Raw genomic sequence first — 26,267 nt, 5'->3', positions numbered from 1 at the left:
TTTCCACTTCAGAGCACACATTCAAACATAGAGTACACCAGGGGTGTCAAACTCATTTTAGCCCAGGGGCCGCATGGAGGAAAATCTGTGCACACATGGGCCGGACTATTAAAATCATGGCATTAAAACTAAAAAATTAAGACAATTTCAGATTGTTTTGTTTGTCTTACTTTGGCCAAAAATCGAACAAAGACATTCTGAAAATATTACAATAACTTGACTTTGACACATCGGGAGTACACTGTAAAAAATGGCCGTAAAAACTGTGGCAAACAATTGTTAAATAGCAACAGTAAAACAGCGTTAAATAAACTATGTATATATATATATATATATATATATATATATATATATATATATATATATATATATATATATATATATATATATATATATATATATATATATTTAGACCTCAACGGTGGAACAGGCGGAGGATGACTGCTAACCCTATGGAGCGTCACAACGGCTGGGATGGCAGAGGAAGGCTGCAGCAGAAAAGGGTCCCCAGTTGTCTTGGACTCCATGCCACTGGACCCTGACCCGGATCTGTCAAGGATCGTGTGGTGACTGTCTGTGCAACAGTCTCCCCACGTTAAACTAAGTCACACACAGGCATCCTCCATAAAGGGATATCCCCCTACCAGGAGGATCGTCATACTCGCTTCGAGTGACCGTCGATGATGATGTATATACTGTATATATATATATATATATATATATAAATATATATATATATACATATATATATATATGTATATTCATATGTGTATATGTATATATATATATATATATATATATATATATATATATATATATATATATATATATATATATATATATATGTGTGTGTATATATATATATATATATATATATATATATACATATATATATATATGTGTATATATATATATATATATATATATATATATATATATATATATATATATATATATATATATATATATATATATATATATATATATATATATATATATATAGCCCTGCCCCTGGCCAATTTTTTTGTAACCCAACGCGGCCTCCGGGTCAAAAAGTTTGGGGACCCCTGATCCAGTTAATCAATACTTTTAAAGCGTTTTTTTTATGCTAACAAATATCAGCAAATACGCTATAATGTGGACATCCATGTCAAATAAAGCATTTGGCTTTCCTGCACAACCACAACTAAGCTTTTAGTTTCTGTTATGAAAATGGACAAGGACAATACGGTGGATTGGACCAATAATCACAATATTTATTACGCGGACTTAACATGACGTTAGTTTATTTGTACGAGCAGGTCTTCGTAGTTATATTTAGACATAGCAACCACAAAACAACACAAACTAATGCAATCTCTTGTCCTTTCTTTACGTTTAGTGTCTCTCAAACATTACTAATATAGTAGAGAATAAATTCAATTGCATCACAGAGTTTTTCAAACAAATCAAATGTTCAAACAAATATTTTACAAAGTGATGGCTGCAGACACAAGCATGGTCCGATTGTATTACACCAGATAATGAAAGTGATATTTTTAAGAGACACTTTTGTTTTTATCCCTGACTTTATTAACATTATAAACCACTCATTTTGGGACTATAGATACGTTCTTATCTATCCATTTATTTGAATGACTGGTAACACCCAAAAACAGAACAGCAATACAAAATGTTCTCCTCAAACTTCACACTCACTTGTTTTAATGCTACGCTCAAGTTGCTTGACCATCACGTGAATTAAACCGCCGAGAAGAAAAACAGACGTGAGTTATAATTATTTATTCAACTATATAGTTAAAAAAAAATGTTTGCATCACAGAAAGTTTCTCAAACAAATCCAATGTTCAAACAAAGTGCAGACACGAGCATGCTCCGACTGCTCTACAAGATGAAAGTGACAGTTGGAGAACCATTTCCCTTAGCACGCTTTCATAAATATCCTCAACTATATTCCCTTTATGAACCATTTCTTCCGAGACACTGTAAGAACGCTTTCCTATTTGCCATTTTTTATGCTTGCCACAGCACAGCAAAGCGGCATTTTCAGGTTAAACTCTTCACTTCAATCACTTGATTGATTGCCAGGCTCAAGCTTGTTTGCCCTCCATGTGCATTACCCTGCAATAAAGCAAAGCATATGTGAAGTCATAAACAACTCAGCAATACAGAAAATATTTGGATATGCAAAAGACGTTAAGTCATGAGGGTATAAGATTATGCACCAGATAGTCCCACTTTGCACTAATACATCGGATATTTATGAAAGAAACAGCAAAACATTTTTGAGGAAGTCCTGGGTTTGTCTAATCACATTTCGAACAAAGTATTTACCACACACTGGGCAATTAAATGTTGTTCTCCTGTGTTGGTTCTCATATGTTGAATCAAAATGCTCTCATGAGAAAAGTTGTTTCCGCAAACTGAACAATCAAATGTTTTTTCTCCTGTGTGTGCTCTCGTGTCGAGACAAATTGCTCTTTTGAGAAAATCTTTTACCACAATCTGAACAGTTGAATGGTTTCTCACCTGTGTGCGTTCTCACGTGCTGAGTCAAATGGCTCTTTTCCGTAAAGCTTTTGCCGCAATCTGAACAATTAAACGGTTTTTCTCCTGTGTGCGTTCTCATGTGTTCAATCATATTCCTCTTTTGAGAAAAGCGCTTACCGCAAACTGAACAATTAAATGGTTTCTCTCCAGTATGTGTTCTCATGTGTTGAGTCAAATGGCTCTTTTCAGTAAATCTTTTGCTACAAACTGAACAGTTAAAAGGTTTTTCTCCTGAATGTGTTCTCATGTGGTCAGTCAGAATGCTCTTTTGATAAAAGCTTTTACCACATACTGAACAACTAAACTGTTTATGTCCAGTGTGTTTCATTATGTGTTTAGTCAAACCTGATTTGGAAACAAAGCTTTTATCGCAAACTGAGCAATTAAATGGTTTTTCCCCTGTGTGTGTTCTCATGTGTTGAGTCAAATGGCTCTTCTTAGTAAAGTCTTTACCACAAACTGAGCAGCTTAAACATTTTTCACCGCTCTTCCTTTTCGAGCATTCAGAGTGTTTGTCGGTATGAGTCCTCATATCATCTTCACAGTCTGTATCGCTGCTCAAAGTTACTTCAACCTCATCTTCAGTCTCACTATCTGATAGTGGAGCTAAGAGGTTGTCTAGTTGTGGTTTCTCTTCATCATATTCAGTCTTCACAGAGACAACAGTCAGTGGCAACTTGTCGAAATCAGCTTCCTGCGACCCGAGAAGACACTCTCCCTCCTGAGTGATCCCGAGTTCCTCCTTTTCCTCTTTAATGTGGGGTGGAGTCTCTTGCTTCAAAGTGGAGCTCCCACCTAATTGGGCTGGAAGTTCTTTTGGATGACCAATCGGCTGCTGGACATCTGCTAGACACAAACAACACAAACAAACTTTAGTTCAGTCATGATCGATAACTTAACGTAACTATAACTTATAACTCTACTATGGTAAATAAGTATGCAAACAAAACAAAATGGACTCAATCTGTTAGCAAAAATTGCACTTTATTGAACATGTCGAAGTGCAGTTTTTGGGAAAAACTGGGTCAAATTATTAGTTTTGTTGTGTTTTTTGTTGCCAATGCCACCACAGCATACTTGCTTGTGCATCTGTCCGTGTTGGTGGGCTCATATTGCTCATTTAGTTTGATGAATAAAGGACATTTGGCGTCATCTTTTTGTTCTCCTGACTTTTATTACTTAATTAGCAGCAGAAGTGAGTAGTAACACGCTACATTTACTCTGTTACATTTTCTTAATAATTTTTAGTTTTCTTTTTTTGTATTTTCGTGAAGCAGAGCGCTAATTTTACTCCGTTACATTGAGGTTCATTCCGATCGCTACATATATTTCTATCATAATTATTTATAATCTATTGATTTAACGATTGTTAGAGACTTCTTCCAGCAGACATTGTCATATGTCTCTGTTTTGCCAATGCCATATAAGCACTATGAGCACCTGACTTTATTTCACCAATCAAACAATACTACATAGGTGAAATACAACTACAACCATTTAGATAACATTATTGACAAGTAAACCAGCAATTAAAAACGATATGTAGTTTGTATTAATAATAAATAATCAAACAGTTCACCAAAATAGCGATCTTTTTGTATGTCTCTGACGACCATAATACGTTTAATTTAAACATATTAAAACATTACCAACAACACTAAATAGCAGTGGAAAGTAAAGATCAACAGATTATTGCTGCCCATATTTGGCATTTTGATGCAAATTGGTGTTGGTGTTTTTAGAATTGATAATGAATAATAATAGTTACCTCTATCTAGGCCTGGGTCAAAAACGTTTTTTTTCTAGAAAATATATTGACCCACAGATTGTTGATGATAAACGATACTGTCAGGTTCAAACACTGATGACATCTATTAAACAAGACAAGAAGCAAGGAATCAAACAGAGACATAATTGAATTTGGCTCAATTGAGGAGAAACGTCTGGGCTGTACTCTTGTACAGTCTCACCACGCTCTGACGAAAGATTGTACGCCTCCTCTTTTATTTGGACTTTCCCTGATTACATGGCAACGGCTGTTTCTAAAGGTACGGGGGTCGTAAACAGCCATCACTTTTGTTTACAAAACAGTTAAAAGAAAAGGTCGGTTCAAAGAAAAGGTCGTAAACCAGTTCAAAGAAGAGGTGCCTGGAGCTTGGGCAGGTCCTGCTTTCTCTCCGCTTTGTAGTTCTCGGGTCAAGACAAAATCTTTCTGTGGATTTCAATACATCAAAGAAACTCAACACCTTCATGTTGCTTCCCATCCTACACAGTGGAGTTTTACAAGCCTTCCTCTTGGTAGGATCAAAGACAGCTTTTGTCTTCTCGCCGGGAACTCATGGCAACACAAAGTTTTGTGATAACTTAGATACAATTATTCTGACAGATACTGTCAACGTTATTTTGAGACAAAGTTATCCACTGATGAAATGATAATACATAATGCTAGTGTACCCTTTCAAATGCAATATACTTGTCTTTCTGGTATATTTTACAATGTAATTGTGTGAATGCTCCAAAGCATTCACAGATATGGTTTTCTAGACCAAAATTATTTATTAAACTTCTTCCTCTCCAGATTTCGGCGCGCTCTACCTTCTGCATTTTTCATCCAACTTCAAACTGTTCAGCCTATTTGGGAATCGCTGGCTTTCCCTTGACAAATTCCAAAAATTCCCAGATTTTCCAGAATTCCTGGTTTTCCGGGACATTTCTCCCATTCAAAATGAATGGTAAAAATTCATTGGTATAAAAATGGGAGCCATTACCCCCCTGCTTGGCACTCAGCATCAAGGGTTGGAATTGGGGGGTTAAATCACCAAAAAATATTCCCGGGCGTGGCCACCGCTGCTGCTCACTGCTCCCCTCACCTCCCAATGGGTGATCAAAGGTGATGGGTCGAATGCAGAGAATAATTTCGCCACACCTAGTGTGTGTGTGACAATCATTGGTACTTTAACTTTATGCGGAGCTGCTGAAACTGATGCAGGACCGCAAAAAAAGTTTGTAAACCCAACAATATTTCCTCCACGAAAGTTTCAGTCATGCACGCTGTGCCAGTTTGAAGTGATTGATTGATTGATTGATACTTTTATTAGTAGGTTGCACAGTGAAGTACATATTCCGTACAATTGACCACTAAATGGTAACACCCCAATACGTTTTTCAACTTGTTTAAGTCGGGGTCCACTTAAATTGATTTATGATACAGATATATACTATCATATATACTATCATCATAATACAGTCATCACACAAGATAATCACATTGAATTATTTACATTATTTACAATCAGGGGTGTGGAGGGGGTGGGGGTAGTATATAGACAGCAAGTAGTGGACAGAGAGAGAGAGAGAGAGAGAGAGAGAGAGAGAGAGAGAGAGAGAGAGAGAGAGAGAGAGAGAGAGAGAGAGAGAGAGAGAGAGAGAGAGAGAGAGAGATCAGAAGGCATAAGAAAAAGTATCTGCATTTGATTGTTTACATTTGATTATTAGCAATCCGGGGAGGGTGTTAGTTTAGGGCTGTAGCTGCCTGGAGGTGAACTTTTATTGCGGTTTTGAAGGAGGATAGAGATGCCCTTTCTTTTATACCTGTTGGGAGTGCATTCCACATTGATGTGGCATAGAAAGAGAATGAGTTAAGACCTTTGTTACTTCGGAATCTGGGTTTAACGTGGTTAGTGGAGCTCCCCCTGGTGTTGTGGTTATGGCGGTCATTTACGTTAAGGAAGTAGTTTGACATGTACTTCGGTATCAGGGAGGTGTAGCGGATTTTATAGACTAGGCTCAGTGCAAGTTGTTTAACTCTGTCCTCCACCTTGAGCCAGCCCACTTTAGAGAAGTGGGTAGTGGGTAGTGAACGCACTTTACTCACGACGAGTCACGACCGGGTTTTATCAACCGTACTCCTCGCGATCCATTAATCCACAGGCCAATATTAATTCACTCACACAAGAAAAATGGAAGTATAATATAATATTCCATGAAGTTGCTTTGAAGCAAGATAGCATCCGCTGTGACTGACAGGTCTGTGGTTGATGTCTGGTGTCACTCCATTGCGTGTCAATAAAAGACATCTTGCTTGAATGTGTTTCGGTTTCTTCTGTCTCTTGACTACAAACTGGACGATCGAGCATTACACTTGCACTCTTTTTAGTTCTATAATACACACCACAAACACATACAGTACAGGTCAAAAGTTTGGACACACCTTCTCATTCAATGTGTTTTTGTTTATTTTCATGACTATTTACATTGTAGATTGTCACTGAAGGCATCACAACTATGAATGAACACATGTGGAGTTATGTACTTAACAAAAAAAAAGGTGAAATAACTGAAAACATGTTTTATATTCTAGTTTCTTCAAAATAGGCACCCTTTGGTCCGATTACTGCTTTGCACACTCTTGGCATTCTCTCCATGAGCTTCAAGCACACCTGTGAAGTGAAAACCATTTCAGGTGAGTACCTCTTGAAGCTCATGGAGAGAATGCCAAGAGTGTGTGAAAAAGTAATCAGAGCAAAGGGTGGCTATTTTGAAGAAATTAGAATATAAAACATGTTTTCAGTTATTTCACCTTTTTTTGTTAAGTATACATCATTTGATTTACAACAATACTAGCAAATTATTATTGTAATAAGATGGGTTTTATAAAAATTAGAGATGTCGATAAATGCTTTAAAATGTGATATCATAAATTATTGGTATCAGTTTCAAAAAGTAAAATGTATGACTTTTTAAAACGCCGCTGTGTACACGGACGTAGGGAGAAGTACAGAGCGCCAATAAACCTTAAAGGCACTGCCTTTTGCGTACCGGCCCAGTCACATAATATCTACGGCTTTTCACACAAAAAAGTGAATACAAGCATACTTGGTCAACAGCCATACAGGTCACACTGAGGGTGACCGTATAAACAACTTTAACACTGTTACAAATATGCGCCACACTGTGAACCCACACCAAACAAGAATGACAAACACATTTCGGGAGAACATCCACACCGTAACACAACATAAACACAACAGAACAAATACCCAGAACCCCTTGCAGCACTAACTCTTCCGGGACGCTACAATATACACCCCCCGCTACCCCCACACACCTCAACCTCCTCATGCTCTCTCAGGGAGAGCATGTCCCAAATTCCAAGCTGCTGTTTTGAGGCATGTTAAAAAAAATAATGCACTTTGTGACTTCAATAATAAATATGGCAGTGCCATGCTGGCATTTTTTTTTTCCATAACTTGAGTTGATTTATTTCGTAAAACCTTGTTACATTGTTTAATGCATCCAGCGGGGCATCACAACTAAATTAGGCATAATAATGTGTTTAATTCCACGACTGTATGTATCGGTATCGGTTGATATCGGAATCGGTAAGTAAGAGTTGGACAATATCGGAATATCGGCTATCTGCAAAAAAGCCATTATCGGACATCTGTAATAAAAATACATAAGTTACTTGCTATAAAACATTTTCACTTCTAGGATGTATTGTCCAAGTATCGGACCACAACTCAAAATCGTATCTCAAGCCAACAAGAGGCCAAAATTGAATCTACGGTTAAAAATGTTGATCGGTACATCCTTTTATGATGTAATTATGTGCATTGCACTTATTATTATTAACACAGCATAAAATAGATAATTAAAAATGAATAAATAGGTGTGGATGACAGTTGATGACAATAACATTTGAGTTTGAGTAACATTTTCCCCTGGGGGATTAATAAAGTTCATCTTAGTCTTATAGTACCGTATTTTCTGGACCATAGGGCGCACCGGATTATAAGGCGCACTGCCGATTCAGGTCTATTTTCATACAAAAGCCGCACCGGATTATAAGGCGCATTAAAGGGGTCATATTATGATTTTTTTTCTAAATGTAAAAGACTTCCTTGTGGTCTTTATAACATGTAATGGTGTTTTTTTGAACAAAATGTTGCATAGATAATGTTTTACAGACCATCTTCAAGTTGCTTTCGGACAGTGCTACAAAAACGCCGGAAATGTGTCCCGTAAAAAAAACGTCCGACCGGAACTCTCTAATAACTAAAGTTCCGTGGGTGAATAATGTAAACTCACTACACTGGTATGTTTTTAGCGCTTCCATAGCGAGATACACTACCGTTCAAAAGTTTGGGGTCACATTGAAATGTCCTTATTTTTGAAGGAAAAGCACTGTACTTTTCAATGAAGATAACTTTAAACTAGTCTTAACTTTAAAGGCCTACTGAAATGAATTTTTTTTATTTAAACGGGGATAGCAGATCTATTCTATGTGTCATACTTGATCATTTCGCGATATTGCCATATTTTTGCTGAAAGGATTTAGTATAGAACAACGACGATAAAGATTGCAACTTTTGGTATCTGATAAAAAAAAGGCTTGCACCTACCGGAAGTAGCGTGACGTAGTCAGTTGAACATATACGCAAAGTTCCCTATTGTTTACAATGATGGCCGCATGAAGTGAGAGAGATTCGGACCGAGAAAGCGACAATTTCCCCATTAATTTGAGCGAGGATGAAAGATTTGTGGATGAGTAAAGTGCAAGTGAAGGACTAGTGGAGAGTTGAAGCTATTCAGATAGGGAAGATGCTGTGAGAGCCGGGGGTGACCTGATATTCAGCTGGGAATGACTACAACAGTAAATAAACACAAGACATATATATACTCTATTAGCCACAACACAACCAGGCTTATATTTAATATGCCACAAATTAATCCTGCATAAAAACACCTACGTGTTTGTTATGCTAGCTCCTAGCTCCTCTGCTAGCTCCTAGCTCCATAGAACACACCAATACAATTCAAACACCTGATCAACACACACAATCACTCAGCCCAAAAGACTGTTTACCTAACCCAAGGTTCATAAAGCTTATATATTTTTAAAAAGTTACGTACGTGACGCGCACATACGGTCAAGTTATCGAATGTTTAGCAGCCAAGGCTGCATACTCACGGTACCTGATATTCAGCTGGGAATGACTACAACAGTAAATAAACACAAGACATATATTTACTCTATTAGCCACAACACAACCAGGCTTATATTTAATATGCCACAAATTAATCCTGCATAAAAACACCTGCGTGTTTGTTATGCTAGCTCCTAGCTCCTCTGCTAGCTCCTAGCTCCATAGAACACGCCAATACAATTCAAACACCTGATCAACACACACAATCACTCAGCCCAAAAGACCGTTTACCTAACCCAAGGTTCATAAAGCTTATATATTTTTAAAAAGTTACGTACGTGACGCGCACGTACGGTACGGTACGTGTTATGCTAGCTCCTAGCTCCTCTGCTAGCTCCTAGCTCCATAGAACACGCCAATACAATTCAAACACCTGATCAACACACACAATCACTCAGCCCAAAAGACCGTTCACCTAACCCAAGGTTCATAAAGCTTATATATTTTAAAAAAGTTACGTACATACGCAAAAAAAAGCCAAAGCTGCATACTCACAGTAGCACGTCTGCGTCTTTGTCATCCAAATCAAAGTAATCCTGGTAAGAGTCTGTGTTGTCCCAGTTCTCTACAGGCGTCTGTGTATCCAAATCAAAAGTCCTCCTGGTTAGAGTCTCTGTTATCCGAGTTCTTCCATCTTGACTGCATCTTTCGGGAATGTAAACAAAGAAGCGCCGGCTGTGTACTGTTGTGGCTGACTACGTTCGAAAAATACGTCCATTTCGCACCGACAACTTTCTTCTTTGCTTGCTCGGCTTCCTTCTCCATAATGCAATGAACATGATTGAAACAGATTCACGAACACAGATGTCCAGAATACTGTGGAATTATGAAATGAAAACAGAGCTTTTTCGTATCGGCTTCAATGTGGAAGGCATACCCGTGTTCGCCGGGCTACGTCACGCGCATACGTCATCCTCAGAGGCGTTTCCAACCGGAAGTTTAGCGGCAAATTTAAAATGTCACTTTATAAGTTAACCCGGCCGTATTGGCATGTGTTATAATGTTAAGATTTCATCATTGATATATAAACTATCAGACTGCGTGGTCGGTAGTAGTGGGTTTCAGTAGGCCTTTAAAGAAATACACTCTTTACATTGCTAATGTGGTAAATGACTATTCTAGCCGCAAATGTCTGGTTTTTGGTGCAATATCTACATAGGTGTATAGAGGCCCATTTCCAGCAACTATCACTCCAGTGTTCTAATGGTACAATGTGTTTGCTCATTGGCTCAGAAGGCTAATTGATGATGAGAAAACCCTTGTGCAATCATGTTCACACATCTGAAAACAGTTTAGCTCGTTACAGAAGCTACAAAACTGACCTTTCTTTTGAGCAGATTGAGTTTCTGGAGCATCACATTTGTGGGGTCAATTAAACGCTCAACATGGCCAGAAAAAGAGAACTTTCATCTGAAACTCGACAGTCTATTCTTGTTCTTAGAAATGAAGGCTATTCCACAAAATTGTTTGGGTGACCCCAAACTTTTGAACGGTAGTGTATAAGTTAGAACTTTACGCTACTTTATATTAGAAATGGCAACAGCGGAGGATGAATGTCCCATAACAAGAAGATAGAGAAGCTTATCGACTATGGCATCGTCACGGACTACAGTGGTGGACGTGCACAAATTTTCAGGACTTATGCAGATCCCAAATACACATCAGCAGGTACCAGAAGGTAAGAAAAGTTGGTTTTGCATAATATTGTGAAACAAGACGCCAGATAACATGTCCGCTAATGGGTGCCATTTTGCGGTCCTTATACACACACCATACTAATACTTGTATCTCTGACTACGGTAGCTGTAATGGGCCGACAATCCATCCAGCGGTGTGGCTTCAAAGTCATACTAAAACATTTTGACAGATCTTTGAGCGCCGTGTGTAATGTTCTTTATTTTTAATGGAACATTTCAAGTTTTGGTGTCGTTTACTGCCGTCATAATATGTCTTACCTTATACACACACCATAATAATACTGGTATGTTGAAGCATACTGGTATGTTGAAGCATGTTACAATCCATCCAGCGGTGTGGCTTCAAAGTCATACTAAAACATTTTGACAGATCTTTGAGCGCCGTGTGTAATGTTCTTTATTTTCAATGGAACAGTTCAAGTTTTGGTGTCGTTTACTGCCGTCATAATAAGTCTTACCTTATACACACACCATAATAATACTGGTATGCTGAAGCACGTTACAATCCATCAAGCGGTGCGGCTTCATTGCTTACCAAAGTCGTACTAAAACATTTTGATAGATTTTTAGCGCCGTGTGTAATGTTCTATATTTTCAATTGAACATATAAAATGTTGGTGTTGTTTACTTGAGTCATATTGCCATCATATTGCAGTCTACATGTATGTCTTGCGTGTGACTACCATCCACTGGTCACACTTATCATTTCACCATGTACCAAATTAAATTGCTTCGAGGTCGGAAAGCACAACCAGAATAATTCCGTTGGGATTTTTGAGAAAATGAAAGGATTTTAAGTGCGCCTTACAGTCCGAAAAATACGGTAATAATACAATTAAAAATAATTAACATATTATGAATATCTGTTGCCAACTAAGACTGTGGTTTCCCGATTATAATATAAATGGTAAATGGGTTGTACGGGAGCTGCCATGCAAGGCCCTAACCACGACCCATCAGGAGCAAGGGTGAAGTGTCATGCTCAAGTGCACAACGGACGTGACAGGGTTGGTAGAAGGTGGGGATCGAACAAGGAACCCTCATGTTGCTGGCACGGCCACTCCCCATATAAAGTCAAACTATTTCAGTTGACTTTCTTCTACTTTATGAGCAGTGGACAACTTCCCAATCAAAAGTTGACAGTAATCACATTATTATTGTTCTTTCCAGTCCTCTGCACGTTGAGGCATGTTCTTCTCTTCACACACTGCAGATCTGCAGACTATTTTCTTTACACAAGCGCTTGTTTTGCTCTTCCACTTTCTTCAATTGACTTTTGCATTCTTTCATCTCCTCTGATGTGAACTCCACTGCCTTCTTCAAGCTAACAATCATGGCGGCTCTTTCTTTACATTCTTCAACAAGGTCTGCTAATTTCTCATCAACGCTTTTCTTTCAAGGGCTTGAAATTGCTTTAAAATAATGAAACTTCAACTCACTCACCTTCATCTTTCGTCTTTGTCTCCGTCGGTGATTTGCTGGAAGTTTCTGATTCTCTTTCAAGTTCTCTTTTACCGGACGTCGCCATCTTAGCATAGCAGTAGTCGTCCATCTTCTATCGCGTCTTCAATCTTCACTTCAGATAACATCGCTCAAAACTCAACTTCCGTTTCGTGGGGCTTCACAAAAAAAGACAAACCCTGAGATATTTGATACTATATACATGGATCTATAAATATCCTAAAAGTGAAACTTCTCCGGAATGTCACATCCGCTCAGTCTGCCGCCTTTGCCAATGCTCGATCAGATTGCGCATGTGCGAGAAGTCAGCAACTTCCGTTCCCCACTTGACAGCAGTCTTTTTCAAAATAAAGGCATTTTGCTTTGTTAAAACAACGGTTCGCAAAAGTATGTACCTGTACTTATTGTTAAATTATGTTCTCTATCTCACACGGACTACATAATTTATTATTTAGACCAAACTGGGCCGTAATTTATTGTTCACAGCAGTACATCACAAGCTCTACTCCGCTTCCTGTGCATCACTGAATCATGTCCCTGTTGCAACACAAACAATAGTTCCTAGGGCAGTGTTTTTAACCTTTTTTTTTTTTTCATAAAAAAAAGATACGGAGGCACACCACCAGCAGAAAAGGTTAAAAAATGAAACTCCACCAGGTTGTTGTGCCTTATTTTGAGTTTGTTGAGTGCTTTAATTCCTGTCTTGCGCTGTTATTTTGGTGACTTTTCCTGTTTTGTTGGTGTTCTCCTGTAGCAGCTTCACGCCTTCCTTTGAGTGCTATTGCCCGCACCTGCTTTGTTTTCGCAATCAAGACTATTTAAGTCGTGCGTACGCTATCCTTCTTTGTGGGGACAAATGTCAGCTAAGACAGATGACAGTGCCGATATCTAGCTAGCTGTTAATGTCCGTAACGCCACTAATCCCTAGCCAGCAGCTACCGTGCTAATTGCTAACTACCGGTACAAGACACATTAACATATTTCCCCGTTACAAACATCATATCCCAATCTAAACTTGTACAAACACATTAATGTATGAGCAACTACTCAGGGGCCTAGTGGTTAAAGTGTTCGCCCTGAGATGGGTAGGTTGTGAGTTCAAACACCGGCCGAGTCATACCAAAGACTATAAAAATGGGACCCATTACCTCCCTGCTTGGCACTCAGCATCAAGGGTTGGAATTGGGGGTTAAATCACCAAAAATGATTCCCGGGCGCAGCCACCCCTGCTGCTCACTGCTCCCCTCACCTCCCAGGGGGTGAACAAGGGGATGGGTTAAATGCAGAGGACAAATTTCACCAAACCTAGCGTGTGTGTGTGACAATCATTAGTAACTTAACTTAACTTAACTAAGATATTTAATTGTGCACATTGAACCTACAGGCTGTGCTCTCTTAGACCTGAGTGTTCAACTTCATCTTTATTCCAAAAACAATCTGATACAAAACGTCATACACAAACGCAAACATAATCTTTCAAAACGGCCACAATGTAATCATATAAAATAAACAAATAATATTCTATACATTTTTAAAATGTCTTTAGTAGTTTCCAGACGTGGAGGGGGGCGTGGTCTGCGGGCCTGCCGCAGAGCGGGTTGTGTAAGGACCGGCCTTGAAGCCAGCGGCAGGTGAGTAGATTGCCCAGCTGGGGTTTGTTATCTAATCACCTGTCGCCCTTATTAGCAGCAGCCGGTACGAGACACGTGGTTGGAGTGGCTGGTGAGCGGACGCTTGAGACTGAGAGACATTTTGCTGGAAAGCAAAACCATACCGCTACATGAAAATAAAATACTTGTTACCCAGACTGCCGGGCCCACGAGAGCATCTTTGTGGTCAGAAGAACCCACAGGAGGGCAACCTCCACACCAGACTATCATTACTATTCAGACAATAAAGCAAGATATTCAAACACAACTACTATACAGTAAAGGTAAATATGAAGATCCGTACATGACGTGTCTACATACAACAGGAAGTGAACCCACGTGATGTCGCATAAACCAAAATAATTCCTTAAAATGAAAGAAAATAAGCGTATTTAAAAGCTCAACTAACAAAATATGGCTCTTCACAAACTACAATAATTCATGTTTCTTGTGCAAAATAAAGTATATTGTGTGTCTTGTATTATCTTTTTTTTTTCTTAAATAAAACTTGGTTTAAAGATTTCAGTGTGGGTTTAAGGACTCGAACATACTGTGGACTAACACGTGTATTCCTAGCAAGAAGTCAAACTAAAGCAGAGTGAACATGTCGCATACATGCAGTGTTCTCACCTGTGGAAATGTTCCAATAGGGATTTTGTGTCATGATCCGTGGTCATGTTTTCGTTATGTTCTGTTAGTTTGACTCCATAGTTCCTGTTTTTGTGCACTCTTGTTTGTTTTGGTTGCCATGGTTGCGTATTAGTTTCACCTGCCTCTTGTGTTCGGGGCGTTCACCTGGCTCTACATTATTTAAGCCTGCCTTTGCCAGTCAGTCGGCCTGGCGTCATTGTTTGTGTCATGCAATGCCATAGTTTATGCTATATGTTTACCTCATGCCTTGCCAAGTAAGTCGTGTTTGTTTCATGCCACAGTTTCGTGTTTGTTCCACGCCATAGTTTATGCTGTTTGTTTCATGCCACAGTTTCACGTTTGTTCCACGCCATAGTTTATGCTGTTTGTTTCATGCCACAGTTTCGTGTTTGTTCCACGCCATAGTTTATGCTGTTTGTTTCATGCCACAGTTTCGTGTTTGTTCCACGCTATAGTTTATGCTGTTTGTTTACCTCATGCCCTGCCAAGATTTCTTGAGAAGATTAAAATATGTTCCTACCTGCAAGTCCTGTCCGGACAATGTTTCTTTATATCTAAGACAAGAACTGCAATTTCTTGTTGCATGTCGAGATCATTGTTCCACCACTGGGTGACGTAATAAAATAATGTCAATTGTAGATCAATTCTCACAGAGTCCGTACTTGTTATCACATTAAAATTGATGTTTGTCGAAGTGTTTGTGAATGTGGTCGCGTATTATGCTTTGGATATACCGGGCAGCAGGGATGTTGGCTTATAGTTCAACAGATCTTGATATGTTCCTTCTTAGGTACACTATCAATCATATGGGCACATTTCCAGAAGAATGGAACTGTTTTAATGTCCATGGAAATCTGGAAGAGCTTGGCAAGTACTGGGGGAATCTCCAGCACACAGTTTTTAAGTACAGTTGCTGAGATCCCATCAGGAAAATTAGTCTTTGAAATGTCAGAAGAACACAATTTTATAACATTTTTGGGCCAGAATTTCATGGTTGTTTGCTTTTGGGCTGCAATTTGTGGAGATTCTTTGTACACTGTGGAAGTCGCTGTCTTGCGGTTCCACAGATATGCACGTCAATGTACACAAGCGTACAGATTTGACAACAGGTTTAAAGGCCTACTGAAAGCCACTACTACCGACCACGCAGTCTGATAGTTTATATATCAATTATGAAATCTTAACATTGCAACACATGCCAATACGGGTTAACTTATAAAGTGCAATTTTAAATTTCCCGCTAAACTTCCGGTTGAAAACGTCTATGTATGATGACGTATGCGCGTGACGTCAATTGTTGAAACGGAAGTATTGGTACACCATTGAATCCAATACAAAAAGCTCTGTTTTCATCGCAAAATTCCACAGTATTCTGGACATCTGTGTTGGTGAATCTTTTGCAATTTGTTTAATGAACAATGAAGACTGCAAAGAAGAAAGTTGTAGGTGGGATCGGTGTATTAGCGGCTGGCTGTAGCAACACAACCAGGAGGACTTTGACTTGGATAGCAGACGCGCTAGCCGACGCTAGCCGCCGACCACACGGATGATCGGGTGAAGTCCTTCGTCCTTCCGTCGATCGCTGGAACGCAGGTGAGCACGGGTGTTGATGAGCAGATAAGGGCTGGCTGGCGTAGGTGGAGCGCTAATGTTTTTATCATAGCTCTGTGAGGTCCCGTTGCTAAGTTATCTTCAATGGCGTCGTTAGCAACAGCATTGCTAGGCTTCGCCAGGCTGGACAGCATTAACCGTGTGGTTACAGGTCCAGGGTTTGGTAGTACTGTTGATCTTCTGTCTATCCTTCCAGTCAGGGGCTTATTTCTTCTATTTCTATCTGCATTTAAGCACGATGCTATCACGTTAGCTCCGTAGCTAAAGTGCTTTGCCGATGTATTGTCGTGGAGATAAAAGTCACCGTGAATGTCCATTTCGCGTTCTCGACTCTCATTTTCAAGAGGATATAGTATCCGAGGTGGTTTAAAATACAAATCCGTGATCCACAAAAGAAAAAGGAGAGAGTGTGGAATCCAATGAGCCAGCTTGAACCTAAGTTACGGTCAGAGCGAAAAAAGATACGTCCTGCACAGCACTCTAATCCTTCACTCTCACTTTCCTCATCCACAAATCTTTCATCCTCGCTCAAATTAATGGGGTAATCGTCGCTTTCTCGGTCCGAATCGCTCTCGCTGCTGGTGTAAACAATGGGAAAATGTGAGGAGTCCTTCCTCCGGTGACGTCACGCTACTTCCGGTACAGGCAAGGCTTTTTTTTTTATCAGCGACCAAAAGTTGCAACCTTTATCGTCGTTGTTCTCTACTAAATCCTTTCAGCAAAAATATGGCAATATCACGAAATGATCAAGTATGACACATAGAATGGATCTGCTATCCCCGTTTAAATACAAAAATTTAATTTCAGTAGGCCTTTAATGTTTTTCAACACAACCATCAAATACTATGTTTTCTTCCAGGACTTTCCAGTCTCTCTCCAAACTTCCTCTCCCTCCTGCACCCGGCCACTCACTCATAAAGACAACAGATGATTAGATTAACACGTACCACCTGTGAAATCTAATCACCTGCCAGCTGTGTCTCGCTGTCAGCACCACGGACAGCGGTGGTGACTTTTACTCCTTCAGACAGCGCTGGCTACACCTCCGCCCACATACACCAACTGATGTTGGTCTGTAGACACAAAACATGAACACCAGGCGACCTGGAAGGTGTAGTTTCAGGCAGATCGATTCATGTTGTTGGCGTTCAAAGTCAGACATTCTAGAGGCGGTGAAAGCATCACTGAAGAAGACTACAATTCCTCCTCAGCTGGACTCATCAGGTCTGTCTCGTCTGAAGAAGTAATCGAGCACTCCAAACATCATCCATCATACTATTCAGGAAAGTTTCATACACGTGGAAGACATGGGGTCAATCAATCAATCAATCAATCAATCAATGTTTATTTATATAGCCCTAAATCACAAGTGTCTCAAAGGGCTGCACAAGCCACAACGACATCCTCGGTACAGAGCCCACATACGGGCAAGGAAAAACTCACCCCAGTGGGACGTCGGTGAATGACTATGAGAAACCTTGGAGAGGACCGCATATGTGGGTAACCCCCCCCCTCTAGGGGAGACCGAAAGCAACGGATGTCGAGTGGGTCTGACATAACATTGTGAAAGTCCAGTCCACAGTGGATCCAACACATCAGCGGGAGTCCAGTCCACAGTGGGGCCAACAGGAAACCATCCCGAGCGGAGACGGGTCAGCAGCGCAGAGATGTCCCCAACCGATGCACAGGCTAGTGGTCCACCCGGGGTCCCGGCTCTGGACAGCCAGCACTTCATCCATGGCCACCGGACCTATGCAACTCCCCCTCGCAAGGGACAGGGGAGAAGAGGAGAGAAGAAAAGAAACGGCAGATCAACTGGTCTAAAAAAGGGGGGGTCTATTTAAAGGCTAGATTATACAAATGAGTTTTAAGATGGGACTTAAATGCTTCTACTGAGGTAGCATCTCTAACTGTTACCGGGAGGGCATTCCAGAGTACTGGAGCCCGAATAGAAAACGCTCTATAGCCCGCAGACTTTTTTTGGCTCTGGGAATCACTAATAAGCCGGAGTTCTTTGAACGCAGATTTCTTGCCGGGACATATGGTACAATACAATCGGCAAGATAGGCAGGAGCTTGACCGTGTAGTATTTTATACGTAAGTAGTAAAACCTTAAAGTCGCATCTTAAGTGCACAGGAAGCCAGTGCAGGTGAGTCAGTATAGGCGTAATATGATCAAACTTTCTTGTTTTTGTCAAAAGCCTTGCAGCCGCATTTTGTACCAACTGTAATCTTTTAATGCTAGACATAGGGAGGCCCGAAAATAATACGTTACAGTAATCGAGACGAGACGTAACGAACGCATGAATAATGATCTCAGCGTCGCTGGTGGACAAGATGGAACGAATTTTAGCGATATTACGGAGATGAAAGAAGGCCGTTCTAGTAATCAATTAAATTCAAATCAAATTTATTTGGAACAGGTTACAACTTCACAAGCACACATTTTGCTCAAGTCATCAACAGACCAAGAGACGCGTGGGCAAATATTACAAGAGTTTAGAACCAAATGTTCAGTCCAGATACCGTCAGAAAATAGCAAAAACTGAAAGTGATAATCCGCGCGAAATAACAAGAGGTAGATGTATTGACACACATCCTTCTACACCGGTAAGCAATTCAATAACCACAAAAGTATGGAGGCACACAAATTCTTCACGAGCGACTGGCTTCATAATCTCGGAGTGAGAAATTACCATCTAAACCAGGTGTGCCCATTACGTTGCTCGCGAGCTACCGGTCGATGGCGGAGGGTGTGTCAGTCGATCGCCAGCCAGGAATTAAAAAACAGACCTAAAAATTAGCGATCATCAATCTTCACCAAGACGTCACTTTCGTCACTTGATTGACATTCACGACATCCGAGGGTCTTGTGAGATGACGCTGGCTGCTGCAGGAGTCTAGTCCTGGTCATCCAAGTGGAAAAAAAGCACGACGACTAACCTTTTATGAATGTGCTTACAAAATGGACAACACAAGTGCAATTATGCAAACGAGTTACAGGCAATTTGGTAGATTGGCCCAACAATCACAATATTTATTGCTCGGACTTAACATGACGTTGGTTTATTTCCACAATCAAAGGTTTTTGTATTCATATTCAGGCACAACAACCATAACATAACTTAGCACACCACAAACTAATGTGATATCTGGTTCTAAGTTAACCTTTAGTTCTGCTGTCAAACACTACCTATATCAGGGGTGTCAAACTCATTTTGGCTCAGGGGCCACATAGAGGAAAATATATTCCCAAGTGGGAATCCTGGCATGATAACTTAAAAATTAAGACAACTTCAGATCGTTTTGTTTAAAAATAGAACAAGCGCAATCTGAAAACATGCAAATCATAATGTTGTTGTTTGTTTACACTTTAATGCTGCTGTTCATAGAAGTCTATCTTTATTTGTTGTGATTTATAATTTCTGAATAAATGATGTGACAATGTTCATCAGTCAAATAGGTGTGAGTCTGGCAGAGTTTTAAAATGCTCTTATTGGTGTAAAATTGTAATCTATCAGAAGATGTAATAAACAGTAATATCAAAATCCAATTACAGGAAGTTATTAATGTAATTTACTAATTTTCTTCTACTGACGTACTAGCATCGTGTGGTTTATTCTGTACATTTGTAGCATCATTTACAACAAAACTTGTGAATTTGGACTCATTTCATGAATGACACATGAAGTTATAAGGGGATACATGTTATTTCAGCATATTTATGTGCGCCCAGATAATGTGTCCCCAGTCCTCTCTCTCAGTGTTTTTCAACCTTTTTTGAGCCAAGGCACATTTTCTACGTTGAAAAAATGCGGAGGCACAGCACCAGCAGAATTCACTAAAAAACAAAACTCAGTTGACAGTAAAAAGTCGTTGTCGCAATTGTTGGATATGACTTTAAAGCATAACCAAGCATGCATCAATATAGCTCTTGTCTCAAAGTAGGTGTACTGTCACCACCTGTCACATCACACCCAGACTTATTTTGACTTTTTTGCTGTTTTCCTGTGTGTAGTGTTTTAGTTCTTGTCTTGTGCTCCTATTTTGGTGGCTTTTCCTCTTTTTTTAGTATTTTCCTGCAGCAGTTTCATGTCTTCCTTTGAGCGATATTTCCCGCATCTACTTTGTTTTAGCAATCAAGAATATTTCAGTTGTTTTTATCCTTCTTTGTGGGGACATTGTTGATTGTCATATCACGTTCGGATGCACATTGTGGACGCCGTCTTTGCTCCACAGTAAGTCTTTGCTGTCGTCCAGCATACTGTTTTGGTTTACTTTGTAGCTAGTTCAGTTTTAGTTTTGTTTTGCATAGCCTTCCCTAAGCTTCAATGCCTTTTCTTAGGGGCACTCACCTTTTGTTTATTTTTGGTTTAAGTATTAGACACCTTTTTACCTGCACACTGCCTCCCGCTGTTTCCGACATCTACAAAGCAATTAGCTACCTGCTGCCACCTACTGATATGGAAGAGTATTACACGGTTACTCTGCCGAGCTCTAGACAGCACAGACACTCAACAACAACACATCATTTGCATACTATAATTACTGGATTGCAAAAAATATTTTTAACCCAAATAGGTGAAATTAGATAATCTCCCATGGCACACCAGACTGTATCTCACGGCACACTAGTGTGCCGCAGCACAGTGGTTGAAAAACACAGCTCTATCTTAACCAGGCACGTAGCTCCGCCCCCTCTGAAGTCATGCGCAGGAGTGCGGCAGGGGATACAAAGAATTGCTATTGCGACACCCAGTGGACACATTTAGAATAGCAGTTTATTTCATTCAAAAATGTCAGCTAATTGTTATACTTACCAAAATCATCTCGCCGGCCGGATAAAACCTGCCGTATGTTTGACACCCCTGTGGCCTACATAGTAAAGAACTTCAGAAAGTTTCTCAAACAAATCAAATGTTGAAACATTTTACAAAGTGATCGCTACAGACTACTTCACAAGATGAAAGTGACATGTTTGACAGCCAATTTCTCGACGCGCATTCGTAGTTTGCATGACTTTATTACCTTTAAGAAACCACTTCTATCTGAACTCTATAAAAGCTCTTTCCCATCTCTCGGTTTGGACGTTTGGAACTTTCAAGAAGAGCACGGCAAAACGACATTTTACTAACGCGTCTTTGACTATATTTTATGCTAGGTTTAAGCTTGTTTGCCCTCCATGTGCATCACACCATGACAAAGCAAAGCGGATGTGACGTCAGCAATACCTCTGATATTTGTGAAACAAGAAGTGAACTTGTTTTGAGGAGGTCCTGAGTGCGGGTGAATGTCGTCTTGTATAAGAAACATATCACAAACTAAACAGTTGTTTGGTTACTCTCCCGTGTGTGTTCTTAGGTCTTACTGCGTCTGCACGATGATGAAACCTTTAACTGCAAAATGCACAACAAATTGTTTTTTCGTTGTGTTGAGTCAAACCATGGCGTGAAAAAAGGTTTTACCAAAAACTGAACATTTAAATGATTTGTATTCCTGTGTGTGTTCTCATGTGTTGAGTCAATTTGCATTTTTTGGAAAATATTTTTCCACAAACTAAGCATTTAAATGTTTTTCCTTCTGTGTGTAATTTAATGTGTTGAATCAAATTGCCTTTATAAGAAAAGCTTCTCTCACAAACTGAACATTTAAATGGTTTTTCTCCGGTGTGTGTTTTCATGTGGTGAATCAAATTGGTTTTATGCGGAAAGCTTTTATCACAAACTGAACAATTAAAAGGCTTTTCTCCTGTGTGTGTTCTCATGTGTTGAATCAAATTACTTCTTTGAGAAAACCTTTTACCACAATCTGAACAATTACATGTTTTTTCTCCTGTATGTGTTTTCATGTGTTGAGTCAAACTACTCTTTTGAGTAAAGCTTTTAGCACAAACTGAACAGTTGAATGGCTTCTCTCCTGTGTGCGTTGTCATGTGTGGAATCAAATTGCTTTTTTGAGTAAAGCTTTTACCACAAATCGAACAATTAAATGGTTTTTCTCCTGTGTGCGTTCTTGTGTGTCGAATCAAATGGCCCTTTTGAGAAAAGCTTTTACCACAAACAGAGCAGGTCAAACGTTTTTTACCTCTCTTTTTTTTAGAGCATTCAGAGTGTTTGTTGTCAGTTTGAGTCCTCATATCACCTTCACAGTCTGTATCGCTGGTTAAAGTTAGTTCAACCTCGTTTTCAGCCTCACTATCTGATAGTGGAGCTAAGAGGTTGTCTGGTTGTGGTATCTCTTCATCATCTTCAATCTTCACAGAGACAACAGTCAGTGGCAACTTGGTGAGATCAGCTTCCTGTGGTCCTAGAAGAAAATCTCCCTCCTGAGTGATCCAGAGATCCTCCTCTTCCTTTTTAATGCAGGGTGGTTGTGGAGTCTCCTGCTTCAAAGTGGAGATCCCCCCCGGCGACTGAGGGGGAAGTTCTTCTGGATGACTAATCATCTGTTGGATGTCTGCAGGACACAAACAACACAAACATACTTTAGCTCAGACATGATCCATGAGATGTTTCTCCTTGAACTTGCTACACACTTTCTTCTATGTACTGTATGTGTGTGTAGTGTTTCATGGTCATTCATTTAGTGCCTTGCCAGAATGATGATCAATGTTTACATGACTTGTCTTGGACTTGTATGCTAGTATCACAGAAAACATCTGCATCGATGGACATTTTCTGTCACAAAATCGGGATTTTTTTCTGAAAAAAAATCAGGATTATTTCTGTCAAAAAATCTGTATTTTTTTTCTGTCAAAAAATCTGGATTTTTTCTGTCAAAAAATCTGGATTTTTTTCTGTCAAAAAATCTGGATTTTGTCTGTCAAAAAATCCGGATTTTTTCTGTCAAAAAATCTGAATTTTTTTCTGTCAAAAAATCTGGATTTTTTCTGTCAAAGAATTTGGATTTTTTTCTGCCAAAATGTCGGGATTTTTTCTGTCAAAAAGTCTGGATTTTTTCTGTCAAAAAGTCAGTATTTTTTCTGTCAAAAAATCGGAATTTTTCTCTGTAAAAAGTCAGGATTTTTCTCTGTTAAAATGTCTGGATTTTTTCTGTCAAAAAGTCAGGTTTTTTTCTGTCAAAAAATCAGGATTTTTTTTCTGACAAAAAGTCAGGATTTTTTCTGTCAAAAAAATCGAGATTTGTTTTCTGACAAAAAGTCAGGATTTTTTCTGTCAAAAAATCGAGATTTTTCTCTGTAAAAAATCGGGATTTTTTCTGTCTTAAAATTAGATTTTTTTTCTGTCAAAATGTCGGGATTTTTTCTGTCAAAAAATCGGGATTTTTCTGTTAAAAAGCCGGGACTTTTTCTGTCAAAAAGTCAGTTTTTTTTCTGTTAAAAATTTGGGATTTTTCTCTGTTAAAAATTTGGGATTTTTCTCTGTTAAAAAATTAGATTTTTTTTCTGTCAAAATGTCGGGATTTTTTCTGTCAAAAAGTCAAGATGTTTTCTGTCAAAAAGTCGGGATTTTTTTTCTGACAAAAAGTCAGGATTTTTTCTGTCAAAAAAAAACGATTTTTTTTCTGACAAAAAGTCAGGATTTTTTCCGTCAAAAAATCGAGATTTTTCTCTGTAAAAAAATCGGGATTTTTTTCTGTTTTAAAATTAGATTTGTTTCCTGTCAAAATGTCTGGATTTTTTCTGTCAAAATGTCGGGATTTTTTCTGTCAAAAAATGTGGATTTTTTTTCTGTCAAAAAGTCTGGATTTTTTTCTGTCAAAAAATCTAGATGTTTCTCTGTAAAAAATCGGGATTTTTTTCTGTCAAAAAATTTGGTTTATTTTTGTCAAAATGTCGGGATTTTTTCTGTCAAAATGTCAAGATGTTTTCTGTCAAAAAGTCGGGATTTTTTCTGTCTAAAGTTGGGATATTATAAACTACAAGTGTGTGGGGGGGTCCCCATATATTTGTATTTAGTGACGTGACTTTTTCTGACCTGTTTACATCCAGTGAACAAAGTAGTGGTCAACCAAACCGATATGTCTACCACGCAGCAAACAGTGTGCAAGCTATCTGAGTACGCGAGGGGTCTAGATTTTACGGCTAAAGTCAGATTTGGGTAAAACAATCTAACTATGTAATATAATTGATCCCTATACTTTCTATAGGATTATCTGTTGGTTGCGTTCCCAGACATGTCAAACTCTCTTGTTCTCCACGACAAAACAGATGAACACAAACCGAGGTACTACACTGTAGTAAGTCCTAACTCCTAAGTTATTCAGAAATAACTGTCCACACCGGAAGAATTAGTTTCTTGTAGGAATATACAATGAGATTTGGACTTTTTACAGTTTAACAAAAGTGCGTTTTTTAAACAATACATTGTGAAGTATCTAACATTCTACGATCCAAAATATATTTTGGTTTGATTATATAAACTAAAATTCAAATGATTTGATTTTGCTTTCGTAACTTTCTTTGACTTTATGAGCTGCGACACTTTCCAATCAAAAGTTGCCAGTAATCATATTATTCTTGTTCTTTATTACCTCCAATCCTCTGCACCTTGATGTAGACATGTCTTCTCTTCACACACTGCACATCTCTTACTCTTCCCCAAAATCATTATTTTCTTTACACAAGAGGTTGTTTTGCTCTTCCACTTTCTTCATTTGACTTTTGCATTCTTTCATCTCCTCTGATGTGAACTCCACTGCCTTCTTCAAGCTAACAATCATGGCGGCTCTTTCTTTACATTCTTCAACAAAGACGGCTAATTTCTCATCGAGGCGCTTTTCGGGGCTTACGATTGCCTCCGAAATTACGAAACTTCAAGTCACTCACCTTCATCTTTCGTCTTTATCTCCGTTGGTGATTTGCTGGAAGTTGGTGGCGCTGATTCTCTTTCATGTTCTCTTTTAGCGGACGTCGCCATCTTAGCATAGCAGTAGTCGTCCATCTTCTATCACGTCTTCAATCTTCACTCCAGATAACCCTCCATCGCTCCAAACTCAACTTCCGTTTCGTGGGCTTTGTTAAAGACAAATCGTAAGGTATTTGATGCTATATTTGAATCTGTAAAGGTATAAAGATCGTAAACGTGAAACCTCTCCGGGAAGCCATTCAGTCCTCCACCTTTGTATGTTCGCTTTGTTACCGTTCGATCCGATTGCGCATGCGCCAGAAGTCAGCACTTCCCGTTCCCTACTTGTCGGCAGTTTTTTTCAAAATAAAGCCATTTAAAATGAACCAAAAATATGACTTATTTTATCTTTGTGGGAAATATTGGACACCGTGTGTTGTCAAGCTTATGAGATGCGATGCAAGTGTAAGCCACTGTGACACTATTGTTGTTTGGGGTTTTTTTATGTTTTTTTTTTTATAAATGTCTGTAATGATAATGTCAATGAGGGATTTTAAATCACTGCTATGTTGAAATTGTTATTAATATTGATACTGTTGTTGATAATAATTTTTGTCTGACTGCTTTTGGATTGTTTTGTGTCATGTTTGTGTGTCCTCTCAATTGCTCGGTTTCCTTTTTGACTGTACTTAAAGGTATGATAGACTGTATTTATATTATTCACATGTGAATAATGCTGTATAATATACTGTATTTATGTTATTCACATGTGAATAATGCTGTATAATAGACTGTATTTATATTATTCACATGTGAATAATGCTGTATAATATACTGCATTTATGTTATTCA

At 39.0% G+C, this 26,267-nt stretch overlaps 2 protein-coding genes across 4 annotated transcripts; both read right to left on the bottom strand.

Moving 5' to 3' along the window:
• Positions 1-1,386: 1,386 nt before the first annotated feature.
• LOC133632537 (gastrula zinc finger protein XlCGF17.1-like) lies at positions 1,387-13,109 on the bottom strand. 2 transcript variants are annotated; one of them, XM_062025007.1, is made up of 2 exons: positions 12,680-13,109; positions 1,387-3,396 (listed from the first exon to the last, which is right to left on the bottom strand). In XM_062025007.1, the coding sequence occupies exons 1-2, from the start codon at positions 12,786-12,788 to the stop codon at positions 2,432-2,434; spliced, it is 1,074 nt and encodes a 357-aa protein (XP_061880991.1). In that variant the 5' UTR covers positions 12,789-13,109; the 3' UTR covers positions 1,387-2,431. The 2 variants fall into 2 exon arrangements, with proteins under 2 accessions (XP_061880991.1, XP_061880992.1); XM_062025008.1 differs by having other exon boundaries at positions 1,387-3,393.
• An 8,052-nt stretch (positions 13,110-21,161) lies between these two features.
• Positions 21,162-25,733, bottom strand: LOC133632533 (gastrula zinc finger protein XlCGF8.2DB-like). 2 transcript variants are annotated; one of them, XM_062025001.1, is made up of 2 exons: positions 25,102-25,270; positions 21,162-23,064 (listed from the first exon to the last, which is right to left on the bottom strand). In XM_062025001.1, the coding sequence occupies exon 2, from the start codon at positions 23,051-23,053 to the stop codon at positions 22,088-22,090; it is 966 nt and encodes a 321-aa protein (XP_061880985.1). In that variant the 5' UTR covers positions 23,054-23,064; positions 25,102-25,270; the 3' UTR covers positions 21,162-22,087. The 2 variants fall into 2 exon arrangements, with proteins under 2 accessions (XP_061880985.1, XP_061880984.1); XM_062025000.1 differs by lacking the exon at positions 25,102-25,270 and adding an exon at positions 25,397-25,733 and having other exon boundaries at positions 21,177-23,064.
• Between the last annotated feature and the right edge of the window lie 534 nt (positions 25,734-26,267).

This window comes from Entelurus aequoreus, linkage group LG17 (assembly GCF_033978785.1).
Source record: "Entelurus aequoreus isolate RoL-2023_Sb linkage group LG17, RoL_Eaeq_v1.1, whole genome shotgun sequence".
In the NCBI taxonomy this organism is placed as follows: Eukaryota; Metazoa; Chordata; class Actinopteri; order Syngnathiformes; family Syngnathidae; genus Entelurus; species Entelurus aequoreus.
The sequence above is the reverse complement of the archived record's forward strand: the minus strand, read 5'-3'. Positions and strand labels throughout refer to the sequence as shown.

Bases quoted from the DNA above. Each gene is read 5' to 3' on its own strand.
- LOC133632537 (XM_062025007.1), bottom strand. From the start codon at position 12,788: ATGGACGACTACTGCTATGCTAAGATGGCGACGTCCGGTAAAAGAGAA. The intron at 3,397-12,679 runs GTGAGTGAGTTG...GTTTGTGTCTAG, and splicing joins GACAAAGACGAAAGATGAAG to CAGATGTCCAGCAGCCGATT.
- LOC133632533 (XM_062025000.1), bottom strand. From the start codon at position 25,511: ATGGACGACTACTGCTATGCTAAGATGGCGACGTCCGCTAAAAGAGAA. The intron at 23,065-25,396 runs GTGAGTGACTTG...TGTGTCCTGCAG, and splicing joins GATAAAGACGAAAGATGAAG to ACATCCAACAGATGATTAGT.